At 43.7% G+C, this 22,556-nt stretch overlaps 3 protein-coding genes across 3 annotated transcripts; 1 reads left to right on the forward strand and 2 right to left on the reverse strand.

Moving 5' to 3' along the window:
- Positions 1-2,981: 2,981 nt before the first annotated feature.
- Positions 2,982-6,219, reverse strand: emx2 (empty spiracles homeobox 2; the record flags this gene model as incomplete). Its single annotated transcript, XM_079169297.1, has 3 exons — positions 2,982-3,158; positions 4,516-4,700; positions 5,832-6,219. The coding sequence occupies 3 exons, from the start codon at positions 6,217-6,219 to the stop codon at positions 2,982-2,984; spliced, it is 750 nt and encodes a 249-aa protein (XP_079025423.1).
- A 2,397-nt stretch (positions 6,220-8,616) lies between these two features.
- Positions 8,617-17,793, reverse strand: eif3s10 (eukaryotic translation initiation factor 3, subunit 10 (theta)). Its single transcript, XM_079169339.1, has 22 exons — positions 17,637-17,793; positions 16,937-17,127; positions 16,712-16,848; positions 16,042-16,205; positions 15,479-15,678; positions 15,015-15,223; positions 14,755-14,926; positions 14,491-14,595; positions 14,266-14,364; positions 14,044-14,160; positions 13,732-13,917; positions 13,205-13,552; positions 13,000-13,104; positions 12,811-12,924; positions 12,567-12,689; positions 12,089-12,242; positions 11,712-11,893; positions 11,125-11,237; positions 10,612-11,039; positions 10,332-10,467; positions 9,890-10,227; positions 8,617-9,433 (listed from the first exon to the last, which is right to left on the reverse strand). The coding sequence occupies exons 1-22, from the start codon at positions 17,683-17,685 to the stop codon at positions 9,273-9,275; spliced, it is 3,831 nt and encodes a 1,276-aa protein (XP_079025465.1). The 5' UTR covers positions 17,686-17,793; the 3' UTR covers positions 8,617-9,272.
- Positions 17,794-18,894: 1,101 nt separating this feature from the next.
- dennd10 (DENN domain containing 10) lies at positions 18,895-22,545 on the forward strand. Its single transcript, XM_079168789.1, has 10 exons — positions 18,895-19,004; positions 19,090-19,145; positions 19,402-19,598; positions 19,714-19,793; positions 19,886-20,034; positions 20,300-20,411; positions 20,513-20,613; positions 20,733-20,840; positions 20,946-21,040; positions 21,142-22,545. The coding sequence occupies exons 2-10, from the start codon at positions 19,100-19,102 to the stop codon at positions 21,307-21,309; spliced, it is 1,056 nt and encodes a 351-aa protein (XP_079024915.1). The 5' UTR covers positions 18,895-19,004; positions 19,090-19,099; the 3' UTR covers positions 21,310-22,545.
- Positions 22,546-22,556: the final 11 nt, after the last annotated feature.

The raw sequence follows: 22,556 nt of genomic DNA on the forward strand, positions 1-22,556 counted from the left end.
GTCACCAAAGGTCCCCACAGCCGGCCCTTAACGCACAGCACGAGCGTGTGGGAGAGGGATCTGATGTGCGAGGGCCCACTTCACATCATAACACACACACACACACACACACTGTTTGAATTCTGCCTGGAACGATAATATTCATGTGACCTTAGTCTCAAACTGCGCTTGATCGTCCTTTTATTATAAGAGCCAAGCTCGTAAAAGAATGGCGCATTTAATTTTTAAAACGCAGAGAAAGCATCTAAATATTAACCAACCTCTGCAGTTTGTAACGTACATTCGCAATTATTATTATTATTATTTTGCATTTTGGATTATTTGGACCGAGACCAATTTCTAAAATGCTTTTTATAACTCATATTTTTTTCTCATTTAAATATTTGGACAGGTGCCTTCAGAATAAGGAATCATTACGCGTTTTTATAATATTTTGGTAAATTTGGGTTTTGAATTGTGTTGCTTAACCTGCTAAATTCTCATTATCATGTCCGCAGCAAATACAATAATGTATTTCCATAAATAGAGCTGCCGCTACATTTAAAAAACAACCATAGATATTCCCAGATTAAAAACAAACGCCTTTAAATTAATCAAACTGTGCCAGCCTCTAATGAGAAGCCTGTCTTGTCTCCTGTGTGTCCATACAAGCGCACAGAGGGGGGGAGAGTGCGCCAAATTTGTTTGCGGCGGATCAAGGCTCACCGCCTCCACTGCACTTTCTTTATCTTAATTCCAACTTGAAAAGATATAATTATCTAGTTTGAACAGGACTGCTATCAAATCCTTCTTTAGAGGCCGGGTAGGGAAAAGCTCGAGTGGATTGTGAAGCTCTGAGCCGCTCGGTGTTGCCCGAGATAGGAGTAATGAAGTTGTGGAGTCCGGAGATACAAAGGGCATTAACCTCATTAGCATGAAACCTTTTCTTCTAACTATTGTGGGACCCTTTCAGTCCTCTAATCCCCCCTATTTCAAAGCTGGGTTTGTAATAAAGCTTTTAGGTTTTTTTTTTAAAAAGCTAATGGTATTCTCTAAAGATTTTTATTGCAGTTATAAGATTAAGAATTCCCTATATGCCCCCCCCCCCCCCAAACCACAAAAATAGCTCCTTTTAGTTTAAGAAACAATTAAACAAACACATGCACATTGCACCAGAAAAAAAAAATCCGAGGTTGTGGTTGTTATGTATTCACAAGGAAAAAAAGAATCATAATCCACTTTAAATTTGTCTGATTTTTTTTTGGTAAGTGGCTGCATTGTTTTACTGCGTGTAAACAGAGAATAGCTTCCTGCTGTAAATAACAGTTTAGCCTACAGGCTCCTGAAGAGGTCCTAAAGTCCCCGTTCAGTCCAAAGCAGCAGCTTGCAGCACGGTGGAGCCCACAAGACAAGATTTTAAACAAAGATCCCATTTTGCGGCACATTGCAACCTTCCCTTATCGCATCGTGAGGGGTAGTCAGATTGTACTAAATTATGTCCAACCAAGGCCCCTTGGATCCGTGGATTAAGAGATTAAAGTGGACCACTGGGCAATGCATCCCCTTTCCCCCCCTTCATATTACTCGCATGATAATTGCCCAAACTGATTTGCACTTTCACAAAAGCTTGTAGGGACTCTTTGTAGCCGGAGCGGAGCAGACGCTGCAGCCCCTCAGAAATACAACTAATGCCGACTACATCAGACCGAGAAACAAATGCAGAGCTGAGGACAACAAATTACAGGCTGCGGTATTTTCTTTTTTTTTTCTTCTCTCTTTGAGAAATAAAACTCCTAACGCCACATCAGCAAAGCCTCACTGTACACTGCATCCACACGATTCCGCTTGATGGCACAAAGTAAGAATAAATATCATCGCCTTTAAAAAGCCTCGTTTCGTCAGAGGCCTCCATTCAGCTGCTCTATATAATCAAACGTCTATACTTTTACTGCGCGCAACATATTGATAAAACTTTATTGACAAAATATTGACAATTACATACTTCTTGGAAGTATACTTTGTGTTAAAATTGTAGCAAACTTAACACAAACACAAAAAGTATTTACATTCTGTAAAAGAGGGTTTAACAGAAACATTAACTTTTAGCATTTCTGTACATGGAATACGCTCAGTGCTTGGAGTTTTCTTTTTCTTTTTTTAACTCTCATTTGTTGCATTTAGTCCTTCGTGGCAACTTTCAGTGGAGGGTCAGTCCTGACAGAAGGCTGCATGGGGCCACAGCGACACATTTGTAAAGCTTTAGGTTAAAGGAATGTCCTGATACCTTCCTTTTAAGTACTGGGTCTGTAGTCTGATTCGCTTTTTAGAAAGATTTTTGTTTAAAATCGAAAGTCAATTTTTGTACTTTTTTTCTCAAAAAAAAAAATAAATTAAAAAAAAAACACTATCGCAGCACCGCTACTTCATATGTTTTCACAATCACTTTTACACGAGAATCATTAATTAAAGACTGCACACTTTGTAAAAAGGAAGAAGCACGACATCTCTGTTTGAAAATAGAGTTGAAAACATTTTTTTTTTTTTTGAGAAAAACTTGTCAAATTAAAAACAACTACCAGGGGAAAAAAAAAAAACTATACCATGCAATTCAAGTTTTACAAAAGCAGTTTGGTGTTTTGGTATCTTGAGTGGAAACGTTTTTTGTTTTAAAAAAACAACAAAAACTTCTGAAGTGCAAACGTCCAATATGAATTGGAGAGAAAAAAATGAGGTGGTGGTAGATGGGAGATTGTGGTGGTGGTTGGTGCGTGGAAGGGTTCAGGTCGGTGGACTGAGACACTCAACCTGGGTCCTTTGGAATGACAGACCCACGCGGTGACAGCAGTGCCACCGGTCGGGTTTCTCTCACCCTCAGCTGCCGATCTCCGGAGATCTGAAATGTGACATTGGCTTTTTACCCCCTCACTGTCTCTACACGGCATCCGTTATCCATGTCCTCCTTCGCTCAGACGCTTATATAGTCTTTTTTTTCTTCTTCTTTTTTAATCGTCCGATGTGACATCGATTTCCTCCGGGCTCCCTCCCCCCCCCTGTTTAGTCGCCATTCTCCACCGGTTTATGTGATGCGATCCTTTCTTCTTCTGCTGAGACTCCGAGCCCTCCTCCTCCAACTTCTGTCGCTTGAACTTCGTCCTCCGGTTCTGAAACCACACTTTTACCTGCAGAGGCGGGGAAGGAAAAAAAGAGAAAGAAAAGGTTTTAATAAAAAAACTACAAAAAAAAGCCTAAACCTGGATCAGTGTCACGAGATAAACCGCGATTGGCACAGTGCGTAAAACCACACGTAAAAGGGACGCGTTGTTTTTGTAGGCTCAGTGCAAGCAGGCAGCGCTGCACTGGAAATACGAAGGTGAACTGTGACCTGCAGTCGGTGATCACAGAGCAAACAACCTCCGGGATATACAAAGATCAATTATATTCTCATGAAAGTATGAATCCATGCATTTAAATCCTCCAATTACAATTGTTAGTCCAATATTCATTCAACGCACAAACGCCCTTAGAAATAATACAAATGAATATAAAATTAAATAAAGTATAGTATTTTTAATTTGTCAGCGTTTTGATTCACAATGTGATTATTTCTGCCAGCACAACATAAATAAAGCAGTCGCATCCACGCCACTTATTTAAACATAGAGTTTCACACACTCCTCTAAATGGACTCAGCTCTGTTAAACGGTGCCGTTTGAGAATTAACAACATCTGAATCGATAAAGGCTCTGCTCCTGCTTTGTCACTCTGCAGACCCCTTTTTTTTTTTTTGCTCTTAAACGGCAACTGAGGTGCATTTAATAAGCCTTCAGTGGGCTAATTAAAGTAGGTGACGGTTCATTTCTCCCTTCAGTCCCTCCAAAGGCCCCGCCGTCCAAAGGAGACACAGCGGACAAAAGACAGCGGCTGATGGGCTCAAACAGCATCTTAAATATGGCAGGGGGAATTCACTGAACCCGCCTCGCTCTTTGTATCGCCTATCCCATAAAATGGTTAACTGGTTAATTTGCCCTCCATTTTGAAAGGCAACATTCCCCCCCCCCCCCCCCCCAAAACAAAGTAATTCAACCCCTCCTGAAATGAGGTTAGGCCTATACAATGACAGTGGATTTGATCCAACAGAAAGCCCCTGTCTTCGATTGACAACGTGCATTTGTGGACCCCGCTGTGTAGAAACAATTCGGTGGCTGATTATTTGAGAGGATTGCTCTGCTAACTACATGTGTATTCTTTGTTGTCATACGAGACATTCATTTTATATAGCGGCCTGATTAAATTAAACAAAAATGCTCCATGACGCACAGTGCCACGTTAAAGAAAAACATACAACATATAGTCCACTGCAGCAGCCATAATGTGAGGACTATCTTTTTTTTATCATAACAATAAAACAGGTCTGTTCTCATAGAGCATGACTCAACGCACAAGGAGCAGTGCGTGCATAACATGAGCGCATTGTCCCGTTGATAGAAAACGACAGGATGTGAACTTTAATGTTGAGTAAAATACAGTACGTCTTACCTGAGTTTCTGTGAGGCTAAGGCTGTGGGCGAGCTGTTTTCTTTCTGCTCCCACCACGTAATGGTTTTTCTCAAACGCGTGTTCGAGCCGCAGGAGTTGCGAAGGTGAAAAAGCTGTCCGGATTCTTTTGGGCTTTCTGGCCAGCGCGTTGTGCAAAAGGAAGCTCTCTGGACTCGTTTCATTACCTGGGAACGAGCAGAAAACGAGGATCCGTCAGCAGCTTTTCTCTGACTATATAAGATATTAACATTTCCATAACCACCAGCAGGCCTGCGCACAGCTATGAAACAATTAGTCGACTGACTGTAAATACGGCATGGTAATAATGTCTGAGGAGAAGCCGGACACAATTGTCTATCATTTGGTAATTTACCGAACACGAGTGCATTTTAAATAGCTGCCTATTGTAGACTTTCTCCATCTAACATCTGTGAGACCACCACGTGAAGGAGAGAGGGAACCAGCACAAAGGTATAATCCTGGGCCTAATTAAATTAGTGAAAAAACAGCCTTTGTAAACAAAAGGTAAAATGAAATAGCACGAAGACGTTTAAATAAACAGCAACCCCAAAAAAAGTAGGGAAATTAATTTTGAATTGATTCCTATAAAATGTATTAATTTTGCTTTTATTTGTCAGAAAAACAAACAAATAATCACAATGATAAATACAACAAAATAAGAGCCCAAAATAAAAATATATATACAAACGAATTATCTTAGTCAAACTTAGTCATCTTAGTTATTACAATTTAAATTACCCGAAATTTGACTCATAGAAAATTACCAAAAGACTGCCAAATAACCACCCATTTGGGGGTATTTTTTCCCCCTTAAAAACTAGAACGTGTATTTTATTAAAATGTGAAATACGTCTGTGAATTAAGCAGCGACATACATTAGTTCGTTTTTTTACGCATTGATCCAGCTCATATCTAAACTGCAGCACCAACAGTGTACAAACATGTCAACATTTCAAGTGTTCTTTGGTGTCCGACAGACATTACAGGCAGCAGACTGACACAGAAGCCAAGTCAACAATATGTTTTTTTATACTCCAGTGTTTTTTTTAAAATTATTTCTTGCAAATGAAATACATTCCAGGTGTATTTTTTTAACGAAACAATACATTACATAAGTGTCTGTTGTGGCCTGATGATTTCAGATGACTGCCTTTAAAACGGCTTTGCTACAGTTTCGCATATATTTTGTTATATTCCTTATACATCCTGCTGTCTGAACTGAGAGAGAGAGAAAGAAAGAAAACAGTCCAGCCGCTCGGCGCAAAAGAACCAAACGAAGCATTCTGATAACTTACCTTGAAATCTGTGACCCAAGTACCTATATCTGTGTAATAACCAGGGGTAGAAAGTTGACGGGTCCCTTTGCTGGCTGGCAAAAAGAGGGTGCGGACTATGCGAGGATGAAAGCGGGTGAGCCAGAGCGTGCGGCGGGGCCACCGAATGCACCGGCATGGCGGAGTTTTGCTGATGAGAGACCGCCTCGGCGAACACCAAGTCCGGGTTAGAGTAGACGCCCCTGCCGCCGGAGTGAAAGCCGTTGAGGAAGGGGTTCATCTGGCCGGAGTTTGCATAGCTGAGAGCCGCTGGCCTGATGGGCTCCTCGGTGCGGGACGCCGGTACATGATTATCCTTCGCCACTAAAGACTCTATAGTAAAACACCTCTTGGGTGCAGGTTGAAACATGGTCTGATAGTCCAGATTCCCCAGTTTAGGTTTAAAGTAGTCGTATGGCGCTCTCAGCTTAAAAAATACTCCACACTCAAAGAAAGGGGGAAAGTTTCTGCGCAGTAAATAAGTTGGGGGGAAAAAACGCGGCGGTGTCGGGAAAGCCCAAATAAAAAGTGCTCGGCTACTCCCAGACTAATCCATGGATGTGATCGTTTTCCTCGCCCGGGTTCGTGCAGGCAGATTTGTTAGTTCATGAGCCTAATTAGCGCTGCAGTCCCATAAACAGCTTCCTCTGAAGGCTGTAATGGCATGGTGATTGGTCGCCGCCGCTGCTGCTCGCCTTAAGGTGGAGAAGGGGAAGACGCTTAAAAAGTGCGTCAATGGGAAGCAGGGACGCGGAGAGGCGGACTCGAACGCGCTACACGGAACGGATTCGTCCAGAGAGGAGACCCCCCCCCCCCCCCCCCCACACACACACACACACACACACACACACACACACACACACGCGCGCGCGCACATACTCGCGTGCACATATCTCCAGGACATTTAACACACTCGTCTGAACCAAGCTCAAGGTAGCCTGCTTATTTTGCATTGAAGGGCTATGACAGCTTCAACCTGTTTTTTTTTAAGGGGGTGGGGGGTGCATTTAGTGTTGGCAAGTGATTATTTTTTATTATGCACAACAATGTTGTGCAAACATCAAATCAGCTATATTAAACTCTATTGTCGACGCTGTGCACGCGGAAATGTTCAGCCTCAGTTTTATCAGTCGGCCTTCATTTCTTTCTCCATTTTTGTTCCTGTTGTGTTTTGGTTTTTTTTTCCAGCTGGATTTATGTAGAGAAGCTGCTCTTGTTTCCTCCCTGCTCTTTTTTTTTTTTTTCATTTTTCTTCAGATTCTATTAGGATAAGTTTCAAATTGAAGACTCTTAATTTCTGCCGGCTGGGATGTCTGGGAGACACCGGGGACACAAATAGGCTTTAGATTTAAATACTACACTGCATGAGGACTGACAGTCTTCAGCATTCAACAACACCTCTCCACGTATGAGTCGCTGCGTGTCAATCAGTGTTATTCAACGCAAACATGCTCAGGTGTTTATTGCAGTATCTACCTGGGTCTGCAGGCTGTCACCCCGCACCGAGGGCCTTCAGAGAGACACAACACACACTGATATAGCACGCGGAGTTACAGTCACGAGAACTGAATAGGTGCAGCCCGGGAAATGAGCAATGCTATGTGCTATTTTATATTTTATTTGAATATAATGTTTTATTAATATTTTGTGTTTGCATGCTTTTTCAGACGTCAGAAAAAATTAAAGGGACCACATAGAGATGAATGGTAAACATACTGTGTCAGATTATTATTATTAGCTATTATTAAATGTATTTTTATTTTCATTATTATTAGGCTGTTATTATAAAGTATCGTAGCTTACTTCGAGGATGCATGCAAAGCTTATCGGCAGGTTTAGGTGTATTTGTGCGTGTTACAGGTTAAGGGTCTGTTTGGAATAAAACACAAATTAGACAGAAAAGGGTTCGCAAAGCTGTTGGAGCACCAACAGCTCCACTACACATAATACGCCTGATTTAACATAAAAATGTGTCAATCTAGATCATTGTTATTATCGCGAATCATTGGGAGTTGGCTGTTAGATGTTTTATTTGAAGTCGCCTGGTCAGTTCATGAAGGTAATGCCTTCTCTGTAATATCACCTAATACATATAAATGTCTTACCCATGACGCACATTAATATTATCAGTATTACTATTATTATTATTATAACCATCATCATTGTGACAGTAACCCACATCATAGCTATATGTCGGTCCAGGTCAGCCAAATTCAAAGCCATGTGTTGTTACCAAACGAGCATATTTAAAGGAAAGGTGGCCTACATCATGGTTGAGATTTTTTTTTTTTCAAACATCTCCCAACATCACGCTACTGGTTTTGATAACTGACTGGATTCTGACCACTGACTTTTAGACCAAGTTCACTGCTGATCATGAACAAACACACCTCTGGTCTCCCACGTGAAAGCGTGTCCTCTCCACGGAGCGTCACCGACCTCTGGTGGTAACATAGTGGTAGTGTGTTTAAAAACGGATCTAAACCTTGAAAGCAGAGATCCAGCAACTCCCTCACTTGATGAAGAGTTTCACTGGTGTTGCACTTTGTAAAAGTTCAGGTAGTTAGAGCCAATACTACAAGTGTTCGGACCTATAATTGTTCTTTAAGCTAAGCTTCAACCTATTGACCCCATTGTGTGCCCCAGGCGGTTTATCCTCTGACCCCCACGTTGGGCTAAGTGGCTTAGTATTGTATACCAGACTATAACTAATAAGTGTGCTGCAATCTTCAATGGTGTTACAGCATTTGAGACCAAATCAACAATAGGTGGTGAACAAACATCTTTATTAATAAAGGCTTTATCTGTACACATGCAACCCGGTTTGATACCAGTAATTGCAGCAAGCTGGAACCACACACTGGAGATCAGGCGAGACCGATTGAATACTCTAAGCATGCACATCAAAATGTTACTTGCACTGGTTCAGGTTAAGAAGCGTCTGAAACGTTAGATGAAGAGCTGAGATCACTGAAGCACATGACAGATTCCTAGTCATTGCTTTTACAAGAGTGGTGGATCTGTGGCAGAATATAACATCATCTATGTAGAGTTCATGTATTTAAAAGAGGCCGTTGGTGATGCACTGAGTTTGCAGTGGAGGTCTGAGCAGGTACATTGGTTTTCAGTTTAGTCAATTTCACTTTTTTTATTGTAAGGTAATAACACTCCTGACCACTGGGCGCAGTCATGTGTACATTAGTAGTTTGCATGAGTCCTAAATGCACACAAGTTTATTGGTTGATGGTGTTTTGGGTGATGAGGAGCCTGTGGTTCAAAACAGCTGGAAGTCAAATTAAAGATTAATGGAAAAGAATTCCCAGGAAAACTACTGTCTACAAAGATGTCATACAAAGGAATAATCCACATGAGTATCAGAAGCGTGTGGCCATTACTTCACCACTGTGGCTAACTGGCGGTTACTCAGCGGCGTACAGTGGTCCAGCCGTCATCATCCGTCTCGTTCTTGATGCGACGAGCTTCTTTTTCAGCACGCCAAGCCTTATCTCCTTCAGCGTCTTGCTCCACTTCTTTGGGCCGCTCCTCGCGCTTCTCCTCACCGCCACGACGCCAAGAACCTCCTCCTGAGGAAACAATGGAGCTCATTAGAACATTATTTTACAACTCTAGTTTGGGAGTTTATAGATTTATCCTCCCTGGTACTTGCCATAGCAGTAATAAAAGTGAACAGCGACACCTGCTGGCTGAATACAACACCCCCACATGGTGTATCCCAAATGGGTTTTTTTAGACTAGATAGTGCTAAATAAAGTTCACACCTACTTAAAAGTGATTTGTTCCATTTAGTTACTATTTGGAGACTCTAGTTGTGTCAAGTGTGCCTGATGACTTCTACAATGGTTGGATCTGTATCCAGGACGTTGCTGAAAGTTTTGTTCAACCATGAGCCACATTTCAATAAGAACGTGACAAATCTACATCCTACAGCCTTTAATAATGTCACATATTTTAGGGAAACTGTTGCGGTGTATCCGTGATATGGATGTTGTGGTTATATCTAAAAATCCCACTCCGCTTACCCTCCTCTGGCTCCTTGGGTGGGGCTCTGGTGATTTCACGTCGCTCACTGCGAGGCTCCTCTCGGCGCGGCTCCTCACGGCGAGGCTCCTCACGGCGAGGCTCCTCACGGCGCGGCTCCTCTCGACGAGGCTCCTCTCGGCGAGGCTCCTCACGGCGCGGCTCCTCTCGACGAGGCTCCTCACGGCGCGGCTCCTCACGGCGCGGCTCCTCACGGCGAGGCTCCTCACGGCGAGGCTCCTCTCGCCGAGGCTCCTCGCGGTCAGTTACCTCTTTGCGAGAGTCTCTCCAGCAGCTTCCTCCTTCCTCGGCGCCTGGCCTCCTCCAAGTACTCTCCTCTCTGTGAATAGATAGTTTGAGCGATTAACATGACTGACCGATCGCAGAAAACATGACTATGACATACTCTCCATTTATTACAGAGGCATAGTCTATCAGGCCCACCTGACTGGGCGGTCTCTCAAGTTGTCGCTGGTTTTTTCCTCTGCTTTATTATCCTCTCTGTCCTCACTGGCGTCATTACGGGGAGGACCCCAGCTGTCTTCTCGGGCCTTCTCCCGCTCACGCCAACCACCTGTAGCTGAAATGCATTTGCTTATCATCTTGCTAAACATCACATTACATTTCAGCACAGAGCTGCTCAGCAGTCAGCTGACTGAATAAACCCAGTCTCCAGGTAGATTAGAAGACGCCCATCACTTATTAGCAGCGGCTACACGCTTACCGGCTCGGCTCAGGGGCTTCCAAGGTTTCTCTTCGTCGACATCAGCACCACGACGTGGCCCATCGTCCATGCCTCTCCTTCCACCTCTTTCGTCATCTCCTCCTCCTCTTCTGGGACCCCAGTCATCATCAGCCCCACGCCGGGAACCTCGGGAGTCATCCATGCCCCTACGGGGACCTCTGTCATCATCAAAGCCGCGCCTGAAACTGCCGCGGTCATCATCGAAGGTGCGCCTCGGGGCACGGTCATCATCAAAACCTCTGCGTGGAGCACGGTCCTCGTCCATCCCTCTACGTGGAGCACGGTCTTCATCATCACCGAAGCCTCTGCGGGGTGCTCTGTCATCTCCGCCCCTGCGAAGACCTTCTCGCCTTAAGCCCCCCTCTCTGTCCTCCTTCTCCTCCTCACGGCCTTCTTGTCTCCATTCCCTGGAGAGAGCACGGGCATGGTTAAGAGGAGCCTCTCATGGTTTAACGGTAACAAAAGTAGGACGAGATAGTCACCAAAACCTACCTGTCAGGCACAGGACGACGCCACTCTGAATCACCCTCCGTGCGCTTCCTCCAGCCTCCTCCTCCTCCTCCTTCCTCCTTCTCAGTTTCCTTGTCCTCCTTCTCGGACCAATCCTGTGTAAGCAAAACATATCAATCAAGACACACTGTGGCATTACATCAGTGTCACTCAAAGGTGTGTGGACTTAATTGGTCTCTACAAGGCTTTAATGGTTTAGCCCGTAGTCCATTACTCTGCACTCAGTCCTTGAACTTATGAGACAATATATTTGGGCTCCCTTCCATCACACCGCCATATTAGGGATGACACAATACTTTATGAAAAACTATTGTGATCAATTGTCATCAAGTTGCAATATGTATACATAAGTGTAACCTTTACTCATTTGACATCTAAATGGTTTAAATACATTTCACAATGCAGTAAAATAAATTACATGTCATTTATTTCTATTCTAGGCACTATGGTGTTAATTACATGAATTACCTGTAATTCCCACCCCTTTATATTTGCATGAATATTCCACTGAATGTCAAGCTCAATAACTAGCTTCTGACCGTCGGCTGAAAGACGATGCTAGTTTGTACCTTGGCTTTCTCCTCAGCGGGGGCCCTTTTCTCCTCCTCGCGGCGGTGTTCTCGCTCCTCGATCTCCTGTTGACGAGCACGCTGCTTCTTTTCCTGCTCCTCCAGTTTGCGCAGACGCTCCTGGTACTCCCTGTCCTCCTCCTCTCGCTGCTCCATTTCCACGCGGTCACGCTCCTCGCGCTCTGTAACAAAAGCAGAAGACAACATGTTGAAACTTTGACAGAATAAGCAGGGCATGACATACTCCCGAGTGGCTGCCACGATCAGAAAACATGTTCCTGACATTTCCTTTGTCGTGATCACCTTCCGGCCACATGGTCCTCCTGCCTCTCGTTAGTGACCGTCCCAGTGCACATGTGCAAACCGAAATGAATTACCTTTCTTGAGTTGCTCCTCGTGGATGCGCTGTGCATCTTCCTCTTTCTGGCGGTAGAAGTTGTTACGCCTGTCCTCTTTGCGCTGGATCTTCCTTTCTTCCAGGCGCTTCTTCCTCTCCTCCACCAGGCGCTCCTCGAAAGTATTCAATTTTTCCTTCAAAGACAGAATGGAGAATTTGAAACCACTGTCAGTCATACAGTTATTCTGCCACTCTGCTCTAGAAACAGTATTGGTTCCAAGCGGAAGCCATTACTGCGGCACCAGCAGGGGACACTTGAGTTGTTGTGTGCTCAAACAACCACAAGGTAGTATCTCTGAGCAAGGCGAAGCCTATGGAAGCGCCTTTGGAATCCACTGACTGTATAAGACGACACGTGCTGGCAGACCGACAGCTGATGCATACCGGTTCCTCTGCATGTTTGAGGTGACGTAACCATACTGGACTTCAGGCAGCTTGTACTATGCCGATGCTCTTACCTCATAGATGAAGCTACGGGCAGCAGTTATTTTGGACAAGAAGCTTTCTTTGTCCTCCATCATCCTGGACATGCGCTGCTTGTGCTCCAGAGCCTTCTCCCGTTCAACTTTCATGTTGCTGATCTATAAGAAAAAGAAAAGACAAAATATTGAATTCTAGATACTCACCTGGGTGTATTACATTTCTTTGATCTATGCATCTACTTTTTTAAAATCAGTATTATTATTTATTTTTGTTAAATACCCTTTCTTCCTCCTGGAGCTCCCATAGTTCCATGTCCTTGATGCGCTGCTCTTCGTAAGCCTGTTTGATAAGAGGAATCTCCTCGAGACGCTTCGCCCTCTCAAAGTAGTCAATCTAGAGAGAAACAACGATTAGTGTCCAATTCACACCGAGGTCACTGATATTTTCACTGGTGCATCACTCGGTTACCTTCTTCTCCTGGTTCTTCAGACGCTCCTGGAGTTCCCTCTTCTCCTTCTCCAGCTGCTCCACCTGCTTGGCCATGATGAAGTCAGGGTCCAGCTCCTCAAGGTCCTGTACAAAACACATTTGTTAGCCTCACCTTTTAACTTGATATTACAATGATACATTTCTGCAATATGGAATTCAACCTAAAGAGCAATCAACAGTTTACCTCAATATCAATATCCTTGAAGGCCTTGGCTCCAAGCTCAGTCTTCTTGATCTGCTCCAGCCGCTCACGGACGGTTTTCTTCTTGATCTGCTCGTGCTCCTGCATGATGCGCTCCTTCTCCCTCTCTTTGGCCTCCTGGCGCAGACGCTCCTCCTCGGCTTTGCGAACCTTCTGCATCTCGGCCTCCCGCTGCTCCAGCTCCTCCTTCTCACGCTGGATGTTCAGGCTCTCCAGGCGCTCCTTGCGCTCTTCAATGGTCTGTCTACGGGCCAGGATGCGCTGGTGATCCTTGCGGGCATTTTTCAGATAGGCAGCAATGGCCAGCTGATTCTGCTCCTCGCGCTCTTGCTGAGAAACGACAAAAAAACATCAAAATGTAGCTTTGAGTTGCAGAATAGAACATGGTGCCAGAAGACACTAATCGTGAACTAGAGTTTAATACCACATGGAACTACATGCATGTGTTGTGTGGGAGTAGGTACTGATGTCACTGATCAGGGGTCTTCTGTGTGTCTATTTAAACTCACCAGGATGGAGGCAGGCTTGATGACCTGGATGGCTTTGGCCAAAGAAGAAGACATGGCGGTCAGCTGGTTCCTGATCTGCTCTGAGGGCATGTTCTGCAGGAAGGGACCAACGGGGGCGTCCTCTTTGGTCGAGTAGTTCAGGTCGGAGCCGAAGCTCAGAGTTCGAGAGGTGTGGTCTATACGGACCTTCAGGGGAAACAGAAATGTCAGATTAATCAACACTCTTAACTGTAATAACACTTTTGTTGGTTTATAAGTACTTATTTTATCTAATTAGTTGATTAGCATAATCTCTTCTGATCTCGGTCTCACCTGCAGATCACAGTGCCGGGCCGCATCCACAATGGAGCGCTCCAGCTGGAAGGCGTCCACAAATGGAACGAGGGAGGCCAGACGGGTGAACTCGATGCTTTGGTAGATCTGTGCCACCTAATGAAACGGATGAAGAATGATGAGAGATCTCTACTACCATTACATTGTAGGTGTGGTTTAGGACAGCATCGCAGGGGAACCAAACAGACAGGAGAGCGTTACCTGTTGCAGGAGCCTCAGGATGGTGTTACTCTGCAGGTGAGGGATGTAGTGCTGCAGATCAGATTCCTTCTCTGCCTGGTCTTTCACCCAGTTCAGCACCTGATAGGAGAGCAGGTTTGTTAGCACATGCTGGGTTGAACAATTTCATGAATCAAATGAATATTATACAAACTGAAATTCACACTGTAAAGATGGGTTGTATAGTTTCCTTGGCAGATTGTTTACCTTGGTCACTCGTCCGCTCAGCTTCAGAGGATGAAACTCGACTTCAAGCCAGTTGTAAAGTTCTTTTATGTCCGGTACAACATACTGCAGCAAGTTAAACCTCACCTGGAATGCAAACACAAAAATATCAATTTCTGAAAACATCTTGAAGCAAATATTAATTAACAATTGTAAAAGATCAGGATAAAAGCTACATTTCAAACAATCGAGGGCACGGTTCAACCCTGAAACACCTGACAAAGCTTTGTTGTGCAGATAACGTACCATGTCATTGATGAGACTCTGCCGGGTTGGTGGAGACTGCAGGCCCAGCAGGGTGGCCAGCCTGCGGTGCTTCTCTACAATGATGCCGTCCATGTCCAGCAGCCGAGCAATATCAGTGCGCTCGGGGGTGATGGGAATGGACAGTGTGGCCAGCAGGACTCTGGTGGACATCCTGAAGATCAAAAGCAAGCATCATTAACCGTTTGGTCACCACCAGAGACACGTGTGTGCACTTATCTACAGATAAATGAATACTATACCTCTGCATCTCATCCTGGGTCAAATTCTTACGCATCTCCCTTGAGAGGTGATAGAGCCGGTGGAGCGTGCAGGCGTGGAAGAGAGCATTTCCAGATTTCCAGAACACAGTAGACACCTTGTTGTAGTAGTTGGCCATCAACTGGGGTTTGGGCGGCTTCTTGGAAAGAGCGAACAGGCCGTGGATGTCTTCAACAGCCTTGAATGCTTCCTGGAAAAAGACAAACAGCGCGACATCAGTACCGATATCATCTCCACTTTGACCATGTTCATGTCACAGTTTTATTGAACAATATAGTACAATACTTCTCTTTCTACAGGTAATACACTATATTGTACAATACTGTTGACTACTTTCCAAAGCATTTCTGAAATATTTTATACATTTTAAGTTTTAGGAAGTGCGTTTAAACGTGCATGCATGATAATATCGCCCTTAGAGAGATTTAGCGTTGGGTGGACGGACCTGCCAGAGCTCCATGCTGATGGCGCTGTCCAGCTGCACCAGACGCGTCTCCAGGTGCATAGACTGACTCTCAGGGTTGTTCAGGTTGATGGCCGTGCTCTGGTTGTGGTGCCGCTGGATCTGACCCAGATGCATACGCAGGTTGTCGCACAGCTTGCGAAACTCCGCTTTACGGGTGTACTGAAGGCAGAACTTGAATGCTGCAGAGAGGACGACCAGACATTATTTATTTTATAACATTCAACATGTAATTTATGGTTTAATTATTTTCTATGTAACTTTAATGATCCACACAGTATAATCTTATTGAAATTAGATAAGTTGAAAGCAATATTTACATTGGAATTAAAATATATATTGTATATTGGGACCCAGTAAAACATGTATTATTACTAGTTAAAAACGTGTTCATGCCGTCATTCAGCAATGAAAACAGATTAAGTATAGAACATTTTGTTGACGGTAACTTTAATACAGCCGTGACAAATATCACACTTGGTTCAGACAATTGGAGATTAAATGATTGAAACATGTTCTGAACACGGTATTCAGTGAGTCTCTACCTTGCTGAGCAATGTCATGGTACAGGCGCTCCACCTTGGAGTTGTTCCTCAGCAGGTCCAGGCACTGGCGGTAGGACTCCCACAGGAACTTCACCCAGGGAGTGAGAAGCAGGCGATCGGTACGATCCTGAGTGTCCTCTCCACTCACAGCACTCAGGAGAACACTTAAGTCACAACAGGCTCAAGGTTAATAATCCATCTTTGAAAATGATCACGCACATGCTAATTACCCTAAACTCTAGGGCTGGGCAGTATGGACTAAAACAAGTGACACGTTTTGACCAAATACCTGGATAGCGAAGATATTTAAGGGTCGACTATTGGTGCTTTCAGTAAATATTTACACAATGAGAGTTATGATAAATAATCCTCACTACTGTGGATATTATGACTTAGTGGGTCAAGGCAAATAATAATAATAATAATAATAATACAGTTAGAACGGTCTCGAAAATGACATCAGGTTTCTGTAATGCAGCTTATGCCATATTAGAACATTAAGTCAATATCTAGTCTCATATGAAGACAAGTCCTATTGTACCATCAGTATACTGTATAACACACAATCATCTGACTACAATAAGAAATCAATTTAGATTCTCCATCCAAGAGACACTTTTTATGCTTCAGAGAAACTTAATTTCTGCATCTAACATTTGAGCCTACTCACCTTTCAGGAGTCTGGATGTTATCCAGATCCTCGATGTCCAGGACCATCTGCTGGGACTCCCCCTTGGCGGTCTCAGTCTTCTCCTCCGCCAGCTTCAGGTAAGCCCTAACCACATCCTCCAGGGACTTGATATTCACCTGAAAGCAACGACAGACATTGAACGAACTCCATAGAACTACAACAACCAGCCGATCTGTGCAACATCGGCAGTTTCTCCTAACACACCTGCTGGCAGATGTTCTTGTACTGGTAGAGACCCTCCTTCGCCAGGTGGCTCTTGCGGAGATCCACGCACAGCTCCAGGTACTTGAGCATGATGGGCTCGTGGATCTTCTGCCATGTTCGATGTTTCTTGCTTTTGATGACATCGTACAAAACATCCAAAGCTGGCTGCTTCTTACCGACCTCAAGAAACTCTGTGTAAACACAAAGAGAAATGGACCAACATGAGCTCCACCGCAGGTTGATGGTACAGTTACCCGTATACAGATACCACTAAACCGTAACATCTCGCACCAGTCCCACGGACGTGGTTAGCTACATAGCTGGATCTGCCTGCGTTAGGCCCAGGGTGCTTGATGATCGGACATTGGCATCAACGCAAGAATAGACTCGATAGCGCAAACAAATAGACAGTAATGTCAGCAAAGAGTCATTGCCAATGGCGTTTGAAAGTTATCACGGTCATCTAAAGGCCTCCTAAGATACATTCATCAAACGTCACTGGCTTAACCAATGCTCAGTCACACACTAATGGCCCAGCCGGTTAGCTTCACACGAACGTAGCAGTACGAAAGCAGTAGGGCTTCCTCGTCATTCACGCTAACAGTTAGCTTGGCTAACTCCGCCGCAGCACAGTGAGCTAACTAGCTAACGTTAGCTAATGTCTGCCATCTGTGAAACGTGAAGATGTATTTCTACTCACCATTTGCTCGTTTCAGAGCATTCTCCGGCCTTTGAAAATACGCCGGCATGTTGGTGGCGTTTTAGTGGAACTCAAATTAGCTGACTTGAGTGAATTTTGATCAATTTCACCAGTCCATCCACGCCACGCACTCACCCGCTGCAACGGTGCTGGCTGAGAAAGGATGAACCTCGTGAGCGGCCTAGCTAGGGTTGCCTCAAACATTATCCCCCTTTCACAGTGTCCACTTCACGAGTAGATGAAACAGAGTACCAAGAAATTCAGTTTTGTCTCAACCACAAATTACAATCCATATTAAAAGTTAATGTATCCGTATTCAGGGCGTCAATGTAGTTATTTCTCATTTCTATTCAAATCACAATATGTATACTTTGTTAACTAATAAGTATCTATTATTATGGGTAATGATGTATGTTTGTTTGTTTATTTAAATAAGTGTTACTTAACAATTTGATACAGATAAATCACAATGATAATAACAATAATTATTGGTCATATCTTTTATACATGGTTACACATTGTTGCAAAAGAGCCACTGATCCTCTGTAGCTATATAGCCATAAGTTATGTTGGAGTATTCTCAATTTGTTCTCTCGATTTATCTGTATGCTGTATTAGACCAATCATCATGCATTTTGCTGTCACATAACTCACTGATAAGTTACCATGGGTGTTGTTAAAACGTTTCAAATGAATAAAGTGTGTTAAATAAGGTATCGAGAACTGTAACCTCACAAACCTACTAAACGGGGGGTTTCTACAAACCTGGCAGCTCTGGGTGTATAAAGGTCCCGTATGCTCTCCACTAGTGGTGTGTTCGGGTAACCCTCGTTAAATAGGATTTCTGTCAATCAAAGTAGGCTTCATACCATAGACTCAACTGTATATAACAATGTTTATATTGAACTTAATATTAAAGTCAGTATCAACAGATACTTAATATAAAATGATCAGATTGAAAGAAAACAAAATCAGGACATTGCTGATTTTGTCTGAGTCTGTTTCATTCAAATAAGAAATGATTATAACATTTCCAACATGTAGATAGATTACTATGTTATTGTAACCAACGCAAACGTATCAGTTGATTTACATCAGAAGTGTAGGCCGCACCATTTATTTTCATTTGTCGAGATTTTTTTAAGTCTCGTATAGTCGTATACTTTCAAGAACCCTGAACGCGCCATTACGTCTGAAGTATCGCGAGCTATATGATTGGTTGTCAGCAGCGTGTCTCCTCCCGCACAATCCTCCTGTCCCGGAAGAAGGAAGCAGAAATCACACCCAGGCCACTGAAAAGTTTTGACCCATGTTCTGTCTTATTAAATCCGTCTAGCGTCACAATTGGACTGAGTGGGAGCTCTCAAGGTACTCTCCGGTTGAATGAGCGTCCACAGATAGTTGGTGCGTGGCGTGTCATGTGCAGTTAATTTGTGACTCTGAACTCTTTCAGGTTATGGAACATGGCAGCAACTGAAACGCAGTTTATGTTAAGCGTCGGATTAATCGGTAAGTTTCAGCTTCTCGCCACTCGGTTAGGATGTAGACGCCTCAGTACGTGCAGGAGAATCACGTGATTTCAGTGTGACCCAAACGTGTCTCATTAGCAGTGCTCCGGGTCCCGCCTTCGTTCACGGTTCCTGCCTTTTAGGCGTTCCTAACAGAACCCCAGAGAACCCTGTCCGATGTGATGTTATATGTCTGTCCATCTTCTAATAGGTGATCATGTATGATGTCCACTTTTGGTTTATTCCCCTCTGCCCAGAGAAAGATGTGAATGGAGACACACTGTGGGTGTGGTGCTTTCCCTCTGTGGGCTCAGACCTTAGGAAAGTCCTGCTCAGCAAGTGCTGTCTGACTCAGGACGGCCGGGATTTCCACACCTTTGTGTTCGGTCAGTTCTGTCGCACCTGGTACTACATCACAACCGTGGAGGTGCAGGAACCTACAGCACTAAACAAGGTACGGCGTGCAGAGACTCTGCTGTCAGTATGACAAGGAACAACGAGAGTGCAGCATTTCTATCTAATATTCAAATGTCTGAGTTATATTTGTGTCTCTGTTATCTCTCTTCAAGGTCACTCATTTTTCAATAGTTGTTACAGCGAAAGACTTCAACCCTGAGAAGTATGCTGCACTCAGTAGAATACTCTGCAGGTACAGTGTTCAGTTCAAATGAAACTGCTTGTGCACTTTTGAGTTTTTAAATTTTTTATTTGAGTGTTGTGTATTTTATTTTTTAAATCCAGGATGTACATCAAACATGGCAGTCCAGTGAAGATGATGGAGGCGTATGTCACTGTCCTCACTAAAGGAATTTGCCAGAGTGATGAAAACGGCTCGTTCCTAATTAAGGATTATGACGTTCGGAATGCGTACTTGGCTGGTTCAGTCAAAGGTAAGACGTCGTTTAAACAGGAATACTGACCCGCATTGTGTTAGGTGCGTCCTTTTGGTGACATAAGCAAGTCCTACAAGGGTGTTATTACAGATATGTATATGTTTTATCACTTGTTTACAGTGATTAACCGCGATCTAATGCTGAAAAAAAAAACTGAACTGAAATTGATTGTGGTTCATAAAAAGTCACTTGAAACACAATCTAGATTCCTTCAGACTAAAAGTGTCTCATCCGGTTTACTCCCATGTATCTCTATCTATAGATGTGGTGTCCCAGTTTGGTATGGAGACCATCATCCTGTATACCGCTCTCATGCTGAAGAAGAGAATCATTGTCCATCACCCTCAGATTGAAGCGTTGTTGGAGTTTACGAGGTGCATTTGAAATTCCAAATATTTGGCTTGAAACTTGAATCAACCCTCCGTTGTGGAGAATATTGTCGTCTGCTGGTAACTCTTCTTCTGTTTCCCCTCAGAGTTCTGCCGACTCTGACGTGGCACAGGAAAGACTGGTCCATCCTGCACCCCTACGTGCACCTGACTGATGCTGAAGTAGAGGATCTCAAGAAATGCCCCGGTGAGGCTGCCTCCTGGTTTGTTTACTCTGATGTCTCCTCCTCAGCCACCCGTCTGCACTGTGATCTCACGGTGGGGAAATTAATTATTTATGCACCAATATGTTGGTTCCCTCCGCAGGCTATGTAGCAGGTTTTGTAGATCCGGAGGTGAGCAACAGATCGGATCTGTTTGATGTGTATGTGAACCTCCCAGACGGCGTCATCACGGTATCCCAGAGTGCCAAAGGTACCGTGTGTTCAAAGAGAGAGCAGTATGTTTCACAGAGAGCTTTGATTCGTGAGAGTGTAGGACAGCATTTCCCTCTGACTCATGCTGAGTATCCCACCACAGAGTCCATGTCGATGGGGAAGTTGCACAAGGACATCGGCCACCTTATTGTCCAGTCTGCAGAGGATGCTGAGCGGTCCGATAGTCAGGTCATTAAGGTGAGAGCATCCGTAGAGCACAGTTTTCAATCCCCAATTGTAAAAAAAAAAAAAAAAATGTATCCCTGAATCTAACATGACGACCACACATCAATTCACAGGATATTTCTGTCAAGACGAAAGAGATCCTTGCCAACTTGGTGGCCCTGGCTGACAAATGTGAAGACTCTAAAATCACACTGGAAGGTTTAAAGCTGCATCATTTCCCTCCGGCGACGGAGAACTTCCTCTTTCATTTGGCAGCTGCCGAGCAGCTCTTACGGATATGAACCTGTTTTCAGACACCGTGCTGCAGGAGGACGTTACTGTACGGACTCCAGCTGTGTTGCTGTGTGTATGTTGGGACGATTACTGTTGTCTGGAAGGCTTGTGCATCCTCTCACCACTTTCATGAGTGTGTGCACGAGGCACTTTCTCACAGTAACCTTAACGTGGGGTTGGAATCTTATTCCTTAGTTCTCCATTTCTAAAAAAAACACAAGAATGAGCCACACTGCTGCACCGGCTGACATGTTGCTTCATTCCATGGCCACTGTGGGTCATTTTGAGTCAGTTCCGCTGCCATCAATTCTCACAGCAGCAACAAATGTGTATTAATCCGCAGCTGAAAATAGTACCCAGCAAATGCACTGTTTGAGATTACGTTTGTTAAAAAACACTTCTCCAGCAGAAAGCATCAGTGCCACAGACGGACAGACTAACTTGCTGTTGATTGGAGTCTTTTCATTGGATTTGGTGACAGACAGAGAAATATTGGATGATGCGAGCCTTGTCCTTTAACGTCAGGCTCTCACTGTGAAATGGAGACAAATAAGCTGGTACTTTTTCAGCTGCTACATCTCGTAGTGCTTTCCAGACGTAAGCTCCCACTCCACTTACACACATCAGACACACAGACGTCCGCCCCTCCAATATATACACAGCAACAGCAGCTGAAATGGCTCCGATGTAACGAGCAGCTATTATTATTATTATTATTATTATTATTATTATTATTATTATTATTGAGTTTGTCGATAGAAACTGCATTATACGTGGTTATCAGATCACAACTGCAAGAGACACACGTGTGATTTGATTTAAATTTTATTTTTAACAATGTCTCGTTTTGTATTTTACTAAAGTAAGTAAGTTGTAAGAGGCTTTTTCAAACTGTTTTATAAAAAGGCGATCGATAGGAAAAAAAAGCTGTTCCTCATCCATCTAATCAAATAACAATCGGTGCTTCCATGTCCATATTGATTTAGATTTGTATTGTGTCATATTGTCTGGTTCTTTTATTTTAATTGATGTGTAATTAGCGCTGTTTTACAGCTGAGTACATTTTCAACCACATTGCCAAAAGGATGGTTTTGAGCCTCAGTATTTCAGATAAGACAGAGTGCAATGCATAGCAGATGTAATACGCAACTGAAAACTAAATGTAATTTCATTAATTGATGTAATATTTTGTATCTATGAAAACGAGTAATATTCCAGCTAATTAAATTTACTATCAAAAAGTAGCTTCCTTCCT

Source organism: Pholis gunnellus (genome assembly GCF_910591455.1).
Source record: "Pholis gunnellus genome assembly, chromosome: 11".
Classification (NCBI taxonomy): Eukaryota; Metazoa; Chordata; class Actinopteri; order Perciformes; family Pholidae; genus Pholis; species Pholis gunnellus.

Coding starts and splice junctions, on each gene's coding strand:
- dennd10 (XM_079168789.1), top strand. CDS start 19,100: ATGGCAGCAACTGAAACGCAGTTTATGTTAAGCGTCGGATTAATCG. Junction 19,794..19,885: donor CTCAGTAGAATACTCTGCAG/GTACAGTGTTCA, acceptor TTTTAAATCCAG/GATGTACATCAAACATGGCA. Junction 20,841..20,945: donor GGTATCCCAGAGTGCCAAAG/GTACCGTGTGTT, acceptor ATCCCACCACAG/AGTCCATGTCGATGGGGAAG.
- eif3s10 (XM_079169339.1), bottom strand. CDS start 17,685: ATGCCGGCGTATTTTCAAAGGCCGGAGAATGCTCTGAAACGAGCAAAT. Junction 15,224..15,478: donor TCAGCATGGAGCTCTGGCAG/GTCCGTCCACCC, acceptor GTCTTTTTCCAG/GAAGCATTCAAGGCTGTTGA. Junction 13,918..14,043: donor CCCGGCACTGTGATCTGCAG/GTGAGACCGAGA, acceptor TTTCCCCTGAAG/GTCCGTATAGACCACACCTC.